At 38.3% G+C, this 21,246-nt stretch overlaps 1 protein-coding gene across 2 annotated transcripts in view; it reads left to right on the top strand.

Moving 5' to 3' along the window:
* Nucleotides 1–317: 317 nt before the first annotated feature.
* BMPR2 (bone morphogenetic protein receptor type 2) overlaps nt 318–21,246 on the top strand; it is a 104,144-nt gene continuing 83,215 nt past the window's right edge. The window contains exon 1 of one of the 2 annotated variants that reach the window (XM_014249468.2): nt 318–444. In XM_014249468.2, the coding sequence (XP_014104943.1) occupies nt 369–444 (76 nt within the window). In that variant the 5' untranslated portion in view covers nt 318–368. Of the gene's footprint in view, nt 445–578; nt 656–21,246 lie in introns of those variants that run through there. The other variant, XM_088058721.1, reaches the window with a different exon arrangement.

Below are 21,246 nucleotides of genomic sequence, written 5' to 3'. Positions count from 1 at the left end.
CGATGTCGTGAAGCTGCGTGGGAAATAGCCCGGTTCCCAGCGGGGTCGGGAGCGTGCCGCCGTCCTCCCCGCGGGGGAGATGCCTCGGGGCTGGGAGGCAGAGCCAGGCGCTTCCCCCGTGTCCGCTGAGCGCTGCCGGCTCCCGAGGCATGAAGGCAGGCGGCTGTAATGGAGTAAGAGCGAAGACGGCTCCTCTCATCTGCCATTTGCCCTTCCAGACGGGATTGTAAACCGAGAGAGTTAAGGAAGGCTGTGCGAAAGCAGGAGGAATTTCCTCTCTTCGGGGTTTGGGGGTTTTTTTTAACCCCCATTTTTTTATTTTATTTTTTTTTTTCCTCCTGCCGGCTCGAACCGTGGCTTGCCCAGGTATGCCTGCCTCACTGCAGCACCTTGTGCTGGTGCTCCTGCTCTCCAGTGCCACCCTGCTGCTCGGCACTGCGGCTGGTGAGTAGCCACTGGGTGTAACGAACTGGCCATTTTGGCAGCGGGAAGGGGGTGGGGTCCGGTGCTATTTGGGCACATCTGTGCCTCCTTACAAAGTGGTATGTATCTATTTCAGCGGCGAAGCCTGATAAAAGTTTTGAAATCCTGATGCGTTAAATGTCTCGGGGAATAAAATCTGCTTTATTGTGTAAATGAGCTCGAGCTGCACTCAGTAAGAATGCTTTGCTTAGATCTGCATCTCTTGTCTAATAACTTACTTCAGTTTTGGAAATATATATAATCTTTTTGTTTTGCATACCTCGCCCTTTGTAAGGTAATGCAGGAATTTTTAATATATATTTTAATCGTCAGTAGAGCAGTGCCTGTTTTGCTGTGGGATCTTCGGGCACAGCCATTTTTAATTTTATCAGCATCGGTGTTTCTCGGGGCCTTACACATGTGCAGTAGTTTTGTAACAGAATTACTGTAATGTGTTTTTTTTTTCCTTGAAGAGATCTGAAGCAAATATGGAGCTGTTTCTTTTGTCACTTGTGATTATAGAATGCAAAAAAAAAGCTGTTAAGGAATGCTGAGAGGTCTTGAAGGGTACTCTTTTTTTTATAACAAGAAGTTGGAAGCAGAAATGCTAAGAGCATCCGTGCTCATATATTTGGACACTAGTCCTATTTTTAATTGTGTTCGGAAGCTCATTGTTAGATATGCAGGGTGTTGGAATAGAAATGTGTGTTGGTCTGGCATCCTTAGCTTTTCTGTCACGGTGACAGATTAACATGTTGGAGCCTTCGAGTGCAACCCAGCTTTGTTAGGCAGGAATACCAATTGTTCTTGCAGTATGCATTTTCCAGCACTTTTGGAAGACTCCTACGACTTTTCTGTCGTTTTACTGATTGGTATCCAATCTGCAGTGCTTGCTTTTCTTCGTGTTATTTTGTAATCTGCTGGGTATAGTTCGTAAGCGAATCTTCATAGGAAAATTGCTAAATCTTGTTAAGATGACCCAACAAGCTGATGGTAGTTTCCATGTTATATTTCAGGGAGGTCTTAAAATTAATTGGTCAAAGTTGAAGGTACTTGGTGTCATTTTTAGGAAAATTCTGTAAATTACACATGTTTAGGCAGTTTCTATGTCGCTCTGACTGGATAGTCCATGATTTTCTTACCTCTACATACTAAGAGGTCTCTTTCAGGAACATTCATAAATGAAAAGCTTGATGTTCCCTATATATCATCCTGACCTTTGACTGCCATTATTTTAGATGAGTGTCTGCAGCGTCTCTCTGTGGTCGTTTCTGAGGAGTGTTTTTGGTTTTTTCCCTTTTTTTTTTTCTTCCTGGGAGAAGGGACTTCTGAAGGTCAAAAATCTTGGTATTAAAGCACATATGAATCAAGAATGCTCAGCATCTCAAGTTTTCTTTCAAATGTATTTTTTAAAAAAGTGTAGGCTTTTTTTTGCCTTTGTGAAAACTTCAGTGAGTTGGTAATTTCTGTGCCCTGATGAAGAAGGGTTTTACTGAAGGAGCAAGTACAGGTTTGTACCAGGCCAAGGGCTGGGCAGGTGCTGTAAGCCCATTTGCACGGTTTACCCAATTCACTTCAATTCTGACCTGGCAACAGCATTCCCAGTATTTCAGTTCTGCCTTGTTAAAAGGGTATTAATGATGCCAGCTTGGTTGGTTGTTTTGTGAATAGGAGCCTATTTTCCCATTGTGATTTATTTCTTAATTGTGAAATTTTAACAATTCACATTTTAAAAAAACTTAGTCATAATTCTCTGTAAAAGTTATTATGTGGATGATTTGAGCTTTAGTTAAAGAAGCTAATGGTTGATTTTAAGTTTGCACTGCATTTCAGAAAAAAATGTCTATACATGGGGAAGCTACACTAATGTGTAATTCTGCCCTTTTATGTTCATGAAAGAGCCAACACTTTCTTCTCTTCCCCTCCCCCAAAGTATGAACTGTATGCTCCATCAGAGTGAAAATGCTGCCTTTGTAGCTTTGAAACCTCTATTAATTCTTACTTCTGATTAGTGAACAGATACTATATGTCAGCAGCATATAGAATTGAGTGTCTATAAATGCAAAATCATGACATCAGAGGGAAAGTATTTTGATAACAGGTTTTTAAGTTTCTGTCTGGAGGAGAATATCTGGCCCTCTCTGGGGAGAGCTCCTCAAAGACCAGGGCTTAGTATGGACAGGAAAGGGAAGATAAAAGGATGAATAAAGAAGATGACAAAAAAAAGTCTTACTGTGGGGCTGTAGATGATAGTTCCACTCATAATCTGGAATATGAATGAAGAAAGAATGTGGTTCTTCCTTCCCCTTTGTAATTGAAGATAAAATAAAGAACTAGCTCTAGATTCAGAAGTATTTGCTGATTATTAGGAGGAGAATATTACTGGTTTCCTCTATAAAATACAGATCTTAACAATTATCTGGTAAGTCTGCATTTAAATAACGTATTAGGCCTTGTAAAGAGAATGCCTCAGTGAGGACATTTTACTGACAACAGTCTTGGGTAGAGGTTCAAAAAGCAGTATTGGACAAAAATGGTTTGCAATACTTTGTTCTTTATTTCTCAAGTTATTTGAAATACCTATTTCTAAATATTTTGTTTAGAACTATGAGGCATGTATAAATATGTCTTTATATTGTGGAGAATTCTGGTGTGTTAATCATGAGGGTTTGTGCCTGAAGAGGTGGTTGGTGAACCTTTGAGCTGTTCCTCAGTATTGCGAAAGAATTTTGTTTGGGTGTCCGTATAGACCAGATATTAAAGATACAATCTTTCCTCATTTCACTTGCTTACGTTCTGTGATATGCAATACTGAACCACTTTTCCTTCTGCATACATGTCCAGAGTAGACAGCATTCCACTGTCTAATGTGTAAATTAGTTGCAGAAAATAAAAGGTAAAAATTAAATAAAACAGAATATCCTTTTATCTTTGGGAGTATTTTCCTAAATCTGAATCTATATGGTTCAACAGGGCTACAAAAATTAAAGCATGAAAGGAATTGGATAGAGATTGAATTATGTTTTTTAATGATAATTTTAATTATTAATTAAAATTAACTGAAGCATCTTTATCTAATTCTGTCTTGCTGGTTAAAGTTACTTTAATATCTCATCATAATTTCTTTGAAATGTGAATTGAGTGACACAAGGAAAAATATCCCTTGGATATTCAACTCAGTTCTTCTAATTCAGTGTTTTGAATTAGTAACTGATTCTGTGTATCTTACCTATTAAACAGTGGGGGGTTTTAAACTTACCTGCACCCCAGTTTCTACCTATTTACTAGAGCTACACCCATTGCTTATGGCTTTTTCAAATGTAACCTAAGAAGTCAGTTTATTTTCTGTTTGTGTTGGGAGCCGTCTCAGAAGTCTTAGCCTGGGAGATGGAAACCAGGCTGTTGGCTTGAGGAGCACACTGGTATGCCTGATGGATAATCACAGCACAAGCACGGCCTGGACGCCAGGCTGGGGCTTTGTGGGCTGTCTGCTTGTGAAAGAAACTGTGTAGCTGTGAAAGCCCAGGGTTCTGCACAGAGCCATTCACCCTGCTGGGAAGAGCCTTTTTTCCAATAGGTATATCAGCCTGTGTGAACTCCTCGATATTTCAACTAAGGTGCTTCCAGTTTCCAGGCAAATCTCAGCACTTGGGTACTGCAGGCACAGCCTGTGAGGAAATGGAAGCTGTGCTCATCTGGTGGCTGAGGAACTCAAATTTCTAGCCCTGAGACATTACACAGATACCTTGCTCCCCTCTCAATGGTTTTACCCTCGGAGGAACCATGTATAAAAAGTTGGCTCAATTATCTGCCTGTCCTTCTCTGATGAAGGCATACTTCACCCTGGACAAAGAGGGAAGCATAACTGTATTACTTAATTACTTATACTTACAGTGAAGTTTGTTGAAGTGGGTATTTTGATGGCATATCCCTAGCACTTACTAAAAATTTCTGTAAAAAAATTTTGTTGACTTCTACATTGTTGTTCCCCTTTCTTTTTATATTTCATTAAGTATTTATCAGTAATTTGTGTAGTCAATGGTATTGTTTCCTTGGCAGATACCATCTTCCTCTGCCTTTCTCACTAGAGAGACAAGAAAGTTATATTGGGTTCTTCAGAATGTTTTATTCCTAACAGCAGAGTGCCTGGTGCTGGAGCTGCATTGTGTTTGGACTCAGTCTGGCTGTGCTATGAATATGTGCTGTCATTTTCTGGGCAGAATATAACTTTATAGCCAGGGCTGTGAGCTGAGTGTAAAGTTTCATTTGGAACAAAATGTTTATGCCCTGAATAAAACAGGCTGGGTGATGATTTAGGTTGGGTAGGACTGGAATCTGTGCATAGCTTACAGGCAGTAACTATTAATTTTATTGAGATTGTAGACTTAGTGGAGCTACTCACTGCTTGATTTTGAATTTAGGAATAAGTGACATACAGGAACTGTTCCCCAAAAGACCAGCATTTCACATTTCAGTATACAGACTGATTTTCTGCAGTGTGGCTTTTATGGTGTTTTGTTTTGAGGGTTTTTTGGTTGGTTGTTTTTTACTTGTTTGTGGGTTTTGGTGTTTCTTTTTTTTTTTTTTTTTCTCCTGAAGCATAAGTTCACAGAAGCATAAGGCTGGAAGTGATTTCTCTGTTTCCTCCATGGTCTGGTTGTGTAATTTCAGATAACAATGTCTGTCTAACATCTCTAAAATCTCCAGTGAAGAGGGATTTCACAGCCTAAGTAGTCTGGCCTGTTACAGTGCTTAATTGTAATGTTTTTCATAATGCAACAGTAGTAGATTTTTTTTTGCCTCTTTTATAATGCAAGATTGTTTAAGATATGCCTTAATGAATATGTGACAATCCACCTGAAAATGTAGTGTAGAGTACACAAGCAGGCAGTTGCCGGGGAATATCAGTTTAGATAAGTTCCTGTGTTAAAGCTTAGTGTCTTGACCTTAGCTACAGTAATCTGTGATGAAAATCGTGAGTTGACATAAGTGTTTTAAAATGCAATTTTGCAGTTCTAAAAAACTTGGAAAACTGTGCTCTTCAAAAAATTTTGATTTCTGATGGTGCCTTCCTGACTCGAGATGTCTGTTCATCTGTTAATTGCAGAGCTGGGAGCTGGGCTGAGCAGCTGAGAATCTGATAGGAGAGGTCAGTCGGGGGGTGTGGTGAGGAGGAAGAAAGGCTGGGACAGGAGAGATTTGAAAGGATGAAGGATTCGGTCTGGTTTGCTGTGGGGTGAGGCGTATTAGACAGCCAGACAGAGATAGCAGCTGAACATTTGTCAGACTTGCTTGGAGAATGAGTGGAATGAACCTTTTGCACTGGGAGGAGAGGGAAAGCATAGTTGTAGGTAGCACTTTTGAAGATTTCTTTCTTGTGAGAATGAATGAGACATAGTAATGTAGATGATGCCTTTACCCTTCTCTTTTTCCCTCAGTCTTGTAAGTTTGGAAACCACAAGCTTTTGGGTGGTGATGGCATTTTGTTTCAAGTCACTGGGATGTGTCAGTTTTGTCAGTTGCCTTCTTGAGTTTGTATCAGATCATGTGCATCAGATCATTTTGTTTTGAACTGTAAATGTGTCTACCTTTTGCATCTCTCAGTACTCTGTATTTTCTCTTTGGTTTATTATTTCTGTGAGAGAAGGAAGGAGAAATAGGCACTATGGACCCAGAAGACTGTCTTTGACATATGTTAACCCTTCTGCCTCCACCTCTAACTCTGTAATCTGCTAGCCAATTTCAACCATATGTGAAAGATGAGAAAAGTCTCAAGAGATTAATTTGCTACTGTTTTCATGAAAAATTGGAAACTGAATAGAAGAAACAGTTCCAAGGTAGAGGTTTTTCAAGGGAAAAGAGGAGTGTAACTCAGGCCAGGTAATTCTCTTTGTTTAAAGCTTGCTCAGTCAGTGCAAGGATGTAAGTGTTGGTGCATGCACTGTTCTGGACTACGCACAGAATATTCTGTTTCCTGTTCACTTGGAATGCTGTAGGAGATCTGGGGGAGAATGAGGGATCCCTTCTGTGGGAGGTGTGGGAAAAGTCACATTTCTAGGCAATTACTACTTATGGGACAACTGGTGTTTCTGAGACAATGTAGTAGCCAATTTTTTTGACTGAACTTGCAAGACAGTGCCCAAATCGCTTTATTGAATGGCTAACATCCATTGATGAGCTTCACAATGTGCATGAGTAACTTAAATGGTATGCATTGTTTTTCACACTTTCAAAACTGCGTTTAGCTGATTGTTCTGTGTATACGCTGTAGTTCAGATATCCCACACATCAAGCTTCCTTATGATCTTCTTTTCAACAGTGCTGGAACTCAGGCTTTTCCTGTGGTCCCTCTGAATGTTTTTGTAATGTATTATATTTGCTTCAATCTGTGAAGCTCATGAAAAATAGTTTTATTATGTTTAAGCAGGAATAGTGGGAAGGTATGTACTGTCACCTTCTGGGCCGGTGTAAGTGGCAGACAATGACAAGGTAGTGGTACAGGGAACCTTGCATTACCTTGCCCACCTGCCGCTAACAAGTCAGTACAGAAGCTCTTACTATTATGTCCAGCCAAAAGCTAACATTTTTGCTGCTTATTCTACTATATATCCTTTGACTATATTGAGTTGTAAGAAAAGATGGGTAAGAGGCTTTTTTGGGGTTTTTTGGTGGTGGTGAGATGGCTCTAAGTATGATCATAGGTCATGTATGTTAATTGGGCTCCTTAGTTTAAACATTAGAGAATGCAGCACTCAATTAATATCAAAGTGTTGGGCGTTGGCAGTGTCATCTCAAGCTCATCATTCTTGGCATGAAGTGCACTTCCCTCTGCGTAAGTCACAAAGGTCAGGTTTACCTGGTGTGAGAAGCTTTAATATAGTTCAGGGACAAGAACAACTGACTAAACATGCTCTACTGCTCTTGCTTTTACCTTATGAGACTTCCTCAGTATGGTTTGGTTTCTGTTAAAAATAAACCATTTTATTTCTACAATTAAAACAGCAGATACTTGATACGATACTCTTAGACCATCCATGTTAAAAGACCTTAATTAGATTTTTCCAGGAATTAGAATTAATCCACAATCCTTTGTTAGACTTCACAAACTTGTATCAGGAAAAATAGTGGGTTATGATACCATTAAAGCTATTTTCTCTAGTAATGACTGTATTAAATAAATTATCTCACAGCAGTATGCTTAGTTATCCACTGTAAAAAATGCTTGCTTTTGTTAGTGACAGGAGTGGTTCTGTTGTAGTTATTTTGTTAGTGAATGTACTTGAAAATTCCTTCTGATGTTGTCCTACAGAGAAAAGTCAGTAAAGCTGATTTCTTTGGGAGGCTTAGTGTTCCCATACATTCCAAGCCACAAAAATATTGGTGCGGACATAATTTTTGCAGAAGATAATGTGCTGTATGGCGTGAACTTTTGTCAGTCTTTTTATTTGTTTAAAATCTAAAGGCTAGAAATTAGTTTTCTATATTTATTTGTAGAGAAGGGACTTGGCTGAAAATTAAGATGTTTTAAAATGATTACCAGTTCTTAAAATAAATTATTATATTTACCTGTCTAAGATATGAGTGGTATGTAAAGCTAATATAGTAAGGTGAAGAAAACTGAGGATGTAGTAGGAAAATTGTAGCAGCTGTCTTTTTAGTTAGACAGTGGCACTGCCATATATATGAAAAGCAGGCACTTAACCCAAGAAGAAGCTTTCTATATTAAAATAATTTCACTTGGAATCAGAGAAGGATAAAAGGAACCCTGTAATGAAGTTTGTCTGGATGCCACCACGGTGTTGGTTTCTTACGTTTGCATGTTTGAAGTTCTTTTCCTTTATTTCTGGCTGTAATGGCCCAGGCCAGGGAGCTGCAGCCGGAGCAGCTGCCATGACCGAAATACCCAGCCAGGCCTGGGCTGTGCAGCTGTAGCAGGAGCCCAGGGAACACCTCCTGCCTCTCCTGCCTCCCTGGCTATTGGACACGGACTCGGCTGAGAAGTGGAAGAACTCGTTCCAGCCTTCTGTGCTATTCTTACTCGGCTCTGCAGGCAGGGATGAATGACTCAGTGAATTTAAATGAGTGAAAAAAGATGTGGAAACAGTAGGATAAATTATTCCTCATGCCCACTGCAGCATTTTTTGGATCTCTGTAAAAGATCTCTGGTCTTTTTTATATAGAAAATATGCAGATTCTCTGTTGTAATGTGTATGACATAGATACAGTGAAGATGAGTTGTAAAACATACATGTATATATGGGTGTGTCTGTATGTATCCTTATGTACTCGGTATGTTACCAAAATTCCAGCCTACCACTATGCTCTTCTGCTAAAACCTAGTATTTTTATATTAGCAAATTTACTGTTTGCATGGTATTCTTAATTTAAAAAAAGTCCTCATAAATGGTTTATTTTGCAGGATGGGTAAACTTTACACTTACTAATTACATCCAGATTCTATCAGGACCTGTTAAATAATTTCTCTTTTAGTTATGCTAAGGTGAATCTGACCTAATTAAATTTTAGTTAAATTTAATCTGTTGTAGCGAATGCTGTTGCAGCAAACACAATTATTTGGTTACAGTTGTTTCTCATTGTTTTAGTCAAGAATTTTAAATCTAGTAAATATTTTTTCCTGATTTTTTTTCCATAGAGACTTAGGAATATCAAAAGTGGCAAACAGAGAGACTTCCTTTGCTTTTATTGTTTCCTATCAGAGAAGTAGTACCATTAAGGAAGCTGTCAGCAAATTTAGCTTCTCTTACTTTTTTTTTTTTTTTTTTTACTATTTCTTAGAAATACTGGAATAGAATGTTTGTGTACAAAACAACTCCCTTATTATCATTTTGCTAATCTGTATGTAGACTCTATAGCTACTTAAATCTGAAGATGTGGCCTTTGGGCACAGGAATACACAATCCAAATATGACATCACATGGTAAATTTAAAAATGAGGAGAAAGGGGGGTTTATTTATAGTAAGTAGGACTGGTGATACAGTAACAATATACTAACTCAAACAACTTCATGGTTTCACTTTGAGAATGTAAGAATATTTTCTTATAATTTCTTAATGTGCAGGGGGGAAAAAATCAGTGAGGTCCTAAGACACTTGAATAAGAAGTGGTACCATAATATATGAGAGTGATAAGAATGTTGTGAGCAGGAGTCACTTCACTGAGGAAATCTAGAGGCATTTAAGAGGGAATGTACTGAAAGGGATGTTGAATTGAGTTCTGTTGAGGAATGGAAGAGTTAAATGTGGAAACAATTATTCATATGTGATGTACTTTGAAGCAGTCATCAAAACAAAGTCTTTCATCTTGAAAAAGTGAAGCTCTGCAAAAGGAAGCAAATATTGTCAAAGTGATACCATGGTCAGCAACTTGATTTCTTCTTTGAGTTTTGGAAGAGTGGGAGAAGGGTTAGTAGCAAAAGAACTGAGCTGAGAACATAATAAGGTATGCAGAAAAATAAAGAATGGGCTTTTAATGTGGTATAAACAAAACAAGGAACAGACTTGGTGATCCATTAAGGAGGGAGGAAGATAGGTGGAGAAAAAGAAAAAGCTCTGCAGTTAATTAAGGTTCTCATTAAACACCAGGGGACCCATAGTGGAGAGTGAATTGTGTGTAGCACCAGGGCAATGTGCATTGTCCTCTTACTCCTGGGTGCCCTGTTTCAGAAGAAGCTTGCACTAGCTAAGTGAAAAAGCATCTGAAATTGCCAGTAAATCCAGAATGTGACCTAGAATTCTGTCTGAACTGCACTGTGTGTAGCCAATGCTCATGATAATAGCAGCAGATTTTTGTTTGAACTGGAAAGAAACAGATGAAAAACAAAAACTTCACTTTTAAAAACATTTTAAAAATGTTTTTATGTGCCATATAATGCAAAACTTTGCAGAGCCTTTTTACAGAGGGCCTGAATAATCCACAGTTGTACTAACTGAAATAAGAATTTGCTTAAAATCTCAACCTTTTTTATTATTTTGTCTTTTGGGTTATGATTAATCTTTCATGAAGTTGTTGTTACATATTCATGAAAACCAGTGCTTCATTTAAGTGATTGAAAGGCTGTGGAGTTTTACATATACAGTACCTATGTTTTATTGTTGCTTTACTACAGCAAGGTGAAGTATGGCTTCTCTTTAGTGCTGGTTTCATGTATTTGTTGTGCATATGGTATCTTTTCTGCCAAGTTCAGATCTTAAAATGTAGTTAAATCCATATTTTTCAGACATCAGAATTTGACATACATTTAATGACACTGTTGTATATCACTTCCAGTCTTCCTGCAATATGTTCGTGCATATAATGCAAAAGAAGAACCCAAAGACGTCAACAGCCTTTAGACAGGCTTCTAATTGAGGATAAATCAAGATAATTCTACATACTGAACTTTTTTATTGTACCAACTAACTTGTCTTCTGTATCTAATTGCTGAGGGGAAAATTAATATTTATGTGAGTGTTCTGTATTTAAATGGGAGTTTAAATAAGTCACATTTCCTTTTCTATGCTGATGTGAGGCCAGTTCTGAGCCTCTCAGTGTTGCTTTTTTCATGTTTTTATATTCATGCTATAAGCTTAAACCCAGAATTACTTAGGGACAATGAAGTCCAGTGCAGTTATATTCTATTTCCAGATGCTTATTATACAAGATGCCAGTGTAATCCCACAAGCTTTTTTAGTATTCCTGTGTTCAGAATGCTTTATTAATTTATAGTTAGTTCTTTGAACTTGACAGAGGTTTTGGAGATCAGGGATTTTAGTGAGACTGCCAGGAAACCCTGAGAAGTAAGCCTATTGCAATATCCTGGCTTCCCCAGATAAAACTAGACATCCTGGCTGGATGTTTACCAGTGTTATTACAGAAGAAGGAATTTGTGTCTTGATTCTTTCCTGGATTTGTCCATCCTTCTCCACCCTTGGTTTTGTTATTCTTTTTAGGATGGTTAGAATAAGCATGTCATGAATTTACCTTTATTTTACCGACATGTGCTTTCAACATGTAACTGCAACCAACTAGTTTAAAATCTAGGAATACCACAAACAAACAGTTATTACATTTAGCTGAAATATTTAATAGCACAGGAGGATGACGTATGCGATGGAATCCGATAGTAAATTCCTTTGTGGCAATTACATAAAGTAGCTCATTTCAGTGCTTCATTGGTAACACTGAAGCTTGCTTCACTTCCGTGAGGTGTGGGAATACGAGGTGCAGAGGTAACTGCATTCCATCAGGTCTCAGTCTAGACAGGCACGAGAGCATCATTCATCTTACAGCAAACAAGGCGGGATAATCACCTTCTTAAAAGTGACCTTGCAGCTGAAGAATGTGCTGTGGTGGGCACACAGAAAGGCAAAGAGAGAGCTCAGTGCCATCACCAGCAGCACAGGTCCTGGAGTTAAGGGTCTCACCTGAAAGGATGTGATCAGAATTGCAGAATGCTGGTTCCTTCTCGTTTTATAGGGTTGGTGGTTTTTGAAAGAAATGGTTTAATGAATTGCTGTACAGTTAATTATGTTTGATTGAAGGAAAAGCTTATTATCTAGTAGAGGTGGGAGGAAGCTTGAAGTGCACTTTTATAGCAATAAGTATTAGGAAGCACTTGTAGAAACTCAACTCTTTAATTGAAGAGTAACAGAGTGAGCTTTGACTTTTTCAAACAGCATTTACAGGAAAAGGGCTTTTTTTGATTTATATTTAACTTATGAAAGTTGATGGTGTCTACTTCTGAGGCATAGCAAAATTAAGAGGTGAGTATGATGTAGCACAGAGTGAGCCCTATTTCAATATTTCTGCTGTATTTTGTAGCCTTAGCTCTGCAACTACCAGAAGTAGTTGGAGAGGACTTAGGAGTTGAAGAATGTGGGAGTTGTTGAGGAAAGTGTGGAAAGGTATTTTCAAGTTTTCTTGGTTATGTGAGGACAAACAATTAATAGCAAATGCCCCTAATGGCACAGGAGGCACAAAGAGTGAGATGCACCATGACAGCTTGAGGATACTTGTTAACTCTTAACGAAGTGATGTAAAGGAAGAGGATGAGTTCAGATGGAAACTAGTTTGCCAACTGCTGTGCTTTGGTTGATTCTGTGCATGTTCCTAACCTGTGGTGTTAAGATAGCTTCTGAAAAGACATTTTGAATATGCAGATGCGGAGTTGCTGTAGGACAAATTAAGTAAATTAACACTGTAATTTGATACTTTGTTATCTGGCTTTGTGGACATTCTTCCTTCTCCCTTGTCAATTGTACTGCTTAAGCAGGAGATCATAATCCTGCAGATTAAGATCCAAGTGGAGCATTTAAAGAAGGGAAGATGCAAATGTTCTTAGCAGAGAATGAGCACAGTTCTGTAGTTTTGTTTTCACTCACAAAATCAAAATTACCTAAAAAACATAGCATCATAAATAAACATTAAATTAGTCATATAATTCTCTAAACTATCATAATAGCAACTGTTTAACCTTAATTCAGATACTTTGTGCACTACAATAGTTTTTATAAGGTGTTTTTCTCAGCAGGGTATTTGCCTCATTTGATGAAAAAGGGGTAATTTCAAGGCCTTGCAGGGAATAGACTTTCACAGTTGCACAGTCTACTGATTCTCTCTTCCCATGGATGTTACATCCCCCAGTTCAGAGGTGGTTCTGTATGTGTGCTTCTTTCTTGATACTATGCATCTCTTCTTAAATTTCACTTACTGCCCTTATTTCAGTTATTGTAGAAAGACATTTTTATTTCCACTTGAACATTGCTGTTATATGCATTTCTTCTCCTTAATGAAAAGAAACAAGTTGTATCATGTTACTAAAAAGAGATCTTTGATAAGTGCTCAGATCAACTGGGGTACATAAAGGAAGTGCAAGAGACTGAAGTTTATTCTTCCCTAGAGGAATGCTTAGCTTCTCTGACTTTTCTGGTGGTATGCTTTCAAAAAGTAAGACTCCTTCATTTTTCTACTTTTATTATCCTGCAGAACACAAACTCTGAGAATCTTAATAGCTGCTAATATAATTTGTCACTGTGTAGACAAAAACCAAAATTATTCTCAGCATTATCAACTCCTGTGTGGCAGGGGAAGGTGGGTGTGACAGTTCAAAAAGAAAATGATCATGTGCTCTTGGAGATCTGTATCTAGTCATGAATGTGATAGCAGATACCTTGTAGTTCTGTTAGATTTATTTTGAATTCTCATCTTTGTGTTTGGAATTGTATTGTGCAAGACTGATGAGATCAGTCTTTGGAAGTTAGCTTAGAACTGCTGTAGCCTTTGCTTGCTCTGCCCTTCCTATCCTTCCGGTTTTTATTCCCCAAATGTATACAAATGTGAACACAAATACTGTCTTCATCTCAAATGTCTCCATCTGAGGACAAAGATAGAGTTCCTTTCTCATGTCCCATACTTGGCATATGGTAGCATTTATCTAGTTTTGCTAAGGACTGCAGAAGACTTGTACTAGCAGAAGACTTGTTCTATCTTATGACAATAAACTTCTCACAACTTTAAAATAAACAGAATTAAATGAGAATCGGAGTTAACTAGGATTTCGGCCATGGTACTCCAAGAGAGAAGCTCTTAAATTCCTCTTCACTGATCCACCAAATATTTGCTTTTGGCCATCAGGAGCTGACAATTCATGCAGTGCTGTCTGTCTCTACAGATTCCTGTACTTGAATTTAGTTGTTCCAAGTGCAAATGATCGCACCAAGTAGCAGTGCTTGAGCAGCACAATCAGAATCTGTTTGTGTGAGGTCTGCATCCCCTTTTACACTTATACACCAGCAGCTTAAGTCTGGCTCCCCTGGCTAGCCTCAAGGCCTTACCTAATTCAGGCTTGCTATTTCTGTGTGGAACAGAAATAGATGCACTCAAAGGTAAAGTTGCCTGCTGCCCTTTAGGGCAGAAGTTGGTTTGGAAGCAGTATTTGGCTTTTGCTTTGAACCTGTGAGAGTATTGAAGAGAGTGCATAGTTGCAAGCCCTGATATTTTGTGAAAACAGCTGAGAGAAAAGGAAATAGTAGTTATGGCTGCTGTGTAAGATGAAGAAAGGAAATGGGAGCCTCCCTTAAGTGCGGCCACTAAGAAAGATAGTTAAAAATAGCCGCTTTTCCCCTCTAAACAATTGTCTAAGTTGCCATAAATCTCGTGTTTTCTTGGGATGTGGAGACAAGCCTCATTCCCTGAGTGTTCTGTTCTGAAACACCAGTTGTGTTTTGAGAACTTGCTCTGCACACATTGATTATTGCAGTACAGATGTTTAAAAGGAAAAAACAAACATTGAGGCCCAGCTGTAATTGTAATGAGCAAAAGCATGACAGTACTTTAAAAAAAAATATTGACAGTGGATGGGAGGAGGACCACAGTGAAATGAAGTATCTTGCTGTTGCTTAGTGTGCCACCAGCGAAAAGGAACAGATACCTGGTTTGCTGCCCCCAAGTGCATTGTCATCCACTTCATCATCCATTCATTATGATCCCAAACTGATGGATTTTTTGAGATTTATCATGCTTTGAAGCTGGTTGTGATAGCTTTGTACTAAGTAAAGCTGCTGTCAGAGAGAAAAGTTGGGAAAAGTGGCAGCTTTATCGCAAAACATACAACTATTAGAGATGCCAATTTTAAAAGGAAATTTTGGTTTTGGAATGCTTAGAAATTCGTTTATTGCTTTCTCACCAATGTTAACTGCTCTGTTTCACTTCTATGCAAAAAGTTCAAAAGAGAAAGTGCTGTCATTTCAAATATATTTTGGAGTGTTTTGCTTTGTGTCTTACCCTATTGCTGTTTGAGTTTTTTATATCATTCCTGACCACTAGTAATTTCTTCAACTTGGTATGCCAAGCAGGCCACAGATTCCAAACAGCTCTAGTTTTGTATCATCCACTCATGCTCTTTGTCTTTTTGATTGAGCTGCTTCTGTGATGTTTAATAAAACAGCTAAGAAACAGATGACTGAAGAAATAGTGTGTACAATTGCCCAACTGCTTAAATATATTTTAATGACTCAGCAAAAAGTGTTTATTTGGAAGAGGCATGGTGGATGTTCCTTATTTTAGATGAAAGTGAATTTCTAATCTTAAGCTGCATCTAAATTAGCAGTTCCAAGTGTCTGTACTCTGACATGCTTTCACTGCTTTTCTTAGAAACAGCAGGAAACTAGAATGTTCCCTGTATAGCTTTTTTTCTTCCTTGTCTTTTGACAGTGAATCTAGTTGGGGTTTTATATTGCGAGAAAAAACAAATTGTAAAGACGTGGACACATTGCTGGAATTTCATTACTTTTATTTCCTCTTTTTTCATATTTGCGTATTTCCTTTGGTTTTTCCACTGTTGTTTCTCTTTTCTGCCCAATGTTCTTCAAGTCTGTGCAGAACAGAGAAGAGGTAATTTGAGCCTTAGCATTATCCACTTATGTTGTTGGAATGCTTTGGTGTCTAATACTAGTACATGTAGCATTATTCTGAGTCCTGCTTTCTTTGTAGATACCAAGAAACTCCTAGACCCAAAGGACATTTAAGTGAACATATGAAACCCTAAGAGTGTTTCCATTTAACCTTTTCTGAAGCTATTAATTTTTCGATCTCGAGTATTAAGTTTAGTGTGAGGGAGTCCAGTCAGCTATTGTCTGATAATCAATAAAAGAAGATTATATGGACTTACTTGGATATTTCCACTTCTCAGTGCAATTTGGTGAATTTTAAGATACACATACTATGGTGAAACTTTCATGTAGTTGTGGCTATTTTTTTGTTTTAATAATTTGACTTCCAACTTCTTCCTATTTGTAACAGCCCTTATTTTTGCTAATGGTGAGCTTTGTAATTTTTCTTAAGGCCTTTTGTGAGTGTGAGAGAGCAAGCTCAGGATGACTGTGGTCCTAATTAAAGCTATTGGCTTTGGAATTAGGAGACGATATTTTAAGTCATCTTCGGACAGTTGGAACTTTGAGCATCCAAATTCCAAAATGGGCAATGTAGTGTTATTAGATTTTTGGATTAAAATGCTCTAGTTGCCAAACCTTACATTATGACCATATGAAAACCGTTATGAAAGTGGACATGGACACTGAGCTATAGTTTCTTTACTTTGTGGGAAACATTCTGACTAGGTGCAGATTTCAAACTATAATGAAAAAGTACAGTAGAATTAAAAGTACCACAGTCTGTTGTGGAATACATATGAATGTGTGATAGAGTATTGGTGAACAGATGGAAAGATAAGACATCTTTAATAGAAAAGGTTGTTTCAATGGTTTACTACTTGGAAGTAGTGAAATTTTAACATGAAAATTTAGTGAGGTGCAAGAATGCTGATAACATAATTGGAGATTAACTTTTTTCTGTCTTGATTTTCCCCTGTGACTGAACGGCTGAAGCACCAGGTAGGCACTAGGCTAGTGTGAAGAATGAATCCTCTTCACAGGGGCCGTGGAATAAAGATCTGTGTAAGCATGTGGAAAAAACCACATATTTGAATTAGTCACCAGAAAAGACTGGACAGAGAGGAATTGTTCTTTGCTGAAAGTGTTTGTAGATTTCTCAGTAAATAAACTAAGGAGTAGATTTCTGATAATGACGCATGCACACAATTTGTGCATAATTATCTGTGTCTGCCATAGTATGAACATGTTCCTACTTTCAGGTCTGTAGTATGTAGTCTTGTTGGTACTAAACAGGAATCTGCAAACCAATTAAAAATGCATGGTATCTTACAATTTTTATTTGTTGATGTAATTCTCTAAATACTACAGAATGCAAATATGTGGACTAGCATCCAGATACCCCAGTGAGAGCTTTCTGCTGTAAGGTTACGGAAGAAATTAATTTAAAAAGAGATAAAAAAGCCAGTCACAAACTCAAAACTTCATATAGTGGAAACAAGATGTTATAAAAAAGATCTCTTGTTGTATGCTTTGAAGTGAGCAGTTTATGTCCTACTGTTTGCTACAATAATATTTTTCTCCTAAGCACAACTTTGTGACCAGAATCATAGAATAAATGCCAGGGACCTAGAGGGTGAGCAGGGGAAGAATAAAAAGCTGCTTCTGCGACACAGAGTTACTCTTTATTGGAGACCACAAGCATTTCCAGTCTTTCTTTTCTCTGTTGCAGCCACATCTTCTCCCTGGCTTTTGGTCTTTTCACTTGGTTTTGACCTCCTTTGCTTTTGTCTGCTTTCCTGAGCAGTGGCACCACTGCTGCTTTTTCCACTGACCTGTGTTCTGCCTTTTCACTGTTTTTCGCATACCAGCTTTCTTCGTATTTTTGGGGCTTTTTTTCTATTTTGTGTGTTTCCCTGGAGAAAGGAAGATTAAAAGACAGAGTCATGCTTTTATTTCCATCTTTACCAGAGTAGCTGCTTGGCTGCTGGATGAGGAGCTGAAGTTCACCTCAGTTTATTCGTAAAGCACCAGATTTTTCCCTGCCTATGGAAGCAGCATGTGCAACAATCCCATGTCCTAGAGAGACTGTAGAACGTGTCCAGTGCTGCTGGTCTGTGAAAAATTGAGTTTCCAAACTAACAACCTCTTCTGAAGTTTTTCAGAGGCCTATAATTTTGGTACTTTGTCAAGAATATGAGCAATCCTCTCTCTGTTCCCCTTCCACTTCCCCACAAGAAAATAAAAAGCTCGCCGCAAACCAACCAGGAGCCACACCCTTGGTATGAGGCAGCGTGTCTGCCACAGCTTAAATTCAGCTTCTTCCACTTTTAGAAGTTGTCAACACAATACTTTAAAAAAAGTCTTTTAATAGGGACTTCACATCCTATTTTTTCCAGTCTTACTGCAGGCATGACAACATCATTTTAACAGTCTGTTTTTAACTTCTAAGTAAAAAAGTAGAAAAGTGGTTGCTGTTTGAAATCTGTGACCTCACAGATAGTTCAGTGAATGTCTTAAGCAACTGAAAATGGAGTTCTTCTAAGATGTGTCAGATCCTTAATTACAGGCAGAATTCCAGGCTGGGTTATAATAAATGTAATTGCTCCCTCCTCTCTCAATTTAAATTAAAAGTAAGTAAATATAAATAATGTCAACCCAACTGTCCCTCAGTGCTGTCCTCAATTGGCTAACATTGAAAAGGTAGCTAACAGTGCAATTAGTTTTTAGAAAAGTTCCTAAAACTTGAATTTCAGGTTATGTATATGAACATACTGAGGTGAAATAATGTGAAGATAAATGAGAACAGAAGTACTTGTGGTGGTCAGTTTAACAAAAGTGAATCATGATAAAAAGCCAATGACAAAACAGACCTAGTGTGTTAATGTAAATATTTGTAACCTATTTGACCTGAATTACCACTGTCTCCTGCTGTTTTGCAAGTATGATGAAAACTTTCCTTCTGCTTGAATTTCTTGTAATATTATTAACAAATTTTTAAAAATATCAATTCAGTACTCAGTAATTTCATGGAGTTTGCATGGCGAAATCTGTAACTACTAGCAAAACTTTTTAAGAAGACAGGCAACCACTCCGTTATCTAATGATGGAGAATTGACATCCCTGCTATTCTGAAGCTTGTCCTGGTGCTTCTCAAACAAGCTAGCATCTGTGGAGGACAGTGTTCTAGTCACTGCTCAAGCTTGTTTTCTGCTCTGTAAGCAGGAGAATGTGTATTCAGGTGAGTGTTTTTAATGGACCTATTCACAAGAGCATTAAACTCCTCAGAGCTGCACATGCTCCAGTTTTTACAATCAGGCTTCTGAATAACAAAACCTTGTATCCCAGTGGAGACAAATTTTTGTGTTCTGTCTCTTGGACAATCCCAGTGGCATAAACTGTGTGTCTGACAACTAGTTTTATGTATGAAAGATTGTTTCAAAGGCCTTTACAGGAGAATTAAATGTTTGTCGTGGTCCCTCTTGTGAAGACAGTGCTGTTAATGGCTGTGCAGGTGTAGGTGTGCAGCTGGCTGGTGTGGATGAGGTACCTTAACACACCCTCCATGTTTTTGAGAGCCTGCATGAGGCAGTCTAGTATTCTAATGGGGCCAGCAAGAGGTTTGATGTTTCTTAATTTACTCAAGACCGTTTTCTGTGGCCATGGGGTGTGTTGAAAAAAAGTAATGTGAGAGACTGGCTGAAAGATATGGGGAGGAATCAGTGTAGAGTACCCCCCTCTTTTTGTGTATGCCAGGTGACGCTTACAGAGGCTGTGTTGAAGTAGTTACCCTTCTTGGACAGAATTTTTCATCCCCATCTTGATGAAACATTTGGTGGTTCCTCTAGCAAGGAGAGACCTGCTCCAGGTCTGCCAGGCATTGCATTTGATAGGGCACTGGTTGTTGGAGGATTCTGGTAAGTGCATGTTTTAACACTCATGTTTTAAATTCCCCAGTGCTGCAGTTCCAGTCACTGCTTATGATGAAATCATGTAACCAGTAAATTATTTACAGAGGCAGGGCTGCATTGGCAGAGGTGCCCTCATTGTGAAGTGAAAGCTCCCTAAAGCAATGAAACAATAGAGAGTAGAATTGGAGCAGAATTTAAATGAAGTAAAGATTTTGTGGCAGCCAGTCAGAAGGTCAGGTCGGGTTTTCTGAAGTACTGGCTGGGTTTGTCTCTGTAATTTGATACTGCAGCCCTGGAAGTTTGTAGAGCTTTCTGGTTTTTTTTATAAGGTGACTAAAATGTGTGTTTGTTATAGTATCACCTAATAAGCTACTATGGCTTTGCTGATCAAGAACCTGTAAAGAATTCACAGATCCTCTTCTCAGGTATTATTAGCAAGGCTGGGGAGACAAGGTCACTTCAGTTCAAGCAGGTTAAGAAGAGCATGCTGACCACTCTTGGTATGGCAGAAATCATATATTTAAAACAACAGCAACAAAAATACACTTCTTTCTCTCTACCTCCAAACTTACTTCCACCTTCCACATCCCAGGCAAAAACCTGACTGAGAACAGACTTGTTGGCAGATGGGAAGCTCCTGTTGTGACCATCCAGCATGGATTACATAGGCCTCCCAGGTCCATAGCCTCATCTGAACAGAGCATGGGACAGGGATAGCTGGCTGTCTTGGATGGACATCAGGAAGGAATTCAGCAGAAATAAGGAATTGGATTCTGTGAGAAATTTTGGAACACCTTACATTTCAGTATCTCATGGATTCTTGCTGCTTTCAAATATTGTTACCACAAACTTGAATTTACTATCTAGTACTATCATTACAGGCTTTAGGTTATGTCAGCATGTCTTTAAAAGCTATCTGTAAGAGTTTTCATGTGTGTATTTGATGTTAACTCCAAGATCAAATATTAACCAACATTACAGTATTTACTACTAAAACTTACTTGCATAATTTTATGGGTTTTACAGTGATTATGGGTATGATACATTTTCAAAAGCTGTGTGAAACTGAGAAAAATGAGTTTTGAAGGTAGATTCCCCCCATACACAACCCTAATGGCCACTGAAGCTAGCAGACAAATTCTCTGGAGCTTTCTAAATATTGTTCATAAACAGTAATAGATGTCTCATTTGTTTTTCTGATTCTTAACTTTTCCCTGTGATTTATTACTTCATTAGCAGCAAGCCATTATCCCACAGAAAACGGTTTTAGAGCTAATATGTACACCAGTGTAAGAAATAATTTGTTTTGTTTTTTTTACTTTCCACAGTTCCTGTTTAAGGGAGGGCTATATAGTAAATTTTTGAAGAATTCTGAGTAACTTACCCTTTTATGAGTGAATTATCTGTTGTTCTTAACAGTTCATTGAGTATACACAGAATAGTACGCTGTAGCTAGAAGATACTCCAAATCCTTTCAGCTGCAGAT

The sequence above is a fragment of the Pseudopodoces humilis genome, chromosome 8 (assembly GCF_049639895.1).
Source record: "Pseudopodoces humilis isolate 2021_Gansu_Grassland_sample_001 chromosome 8, ASM4963989v1, whole genome shotgun sequence".
Classification (NCBI taxonomy): domain Eukaryota; kingdom Metazoa; phylum Chordata; class Aves; order Passeriformes; family Paridae; genus Pseudopodoces; species Pseudopodoces humilis.
The sequence above is the reverse complement of the archived record's forward strand: the minus strand, read 5'-3'. Positions and strand labels throughout refer to the sequence as shown.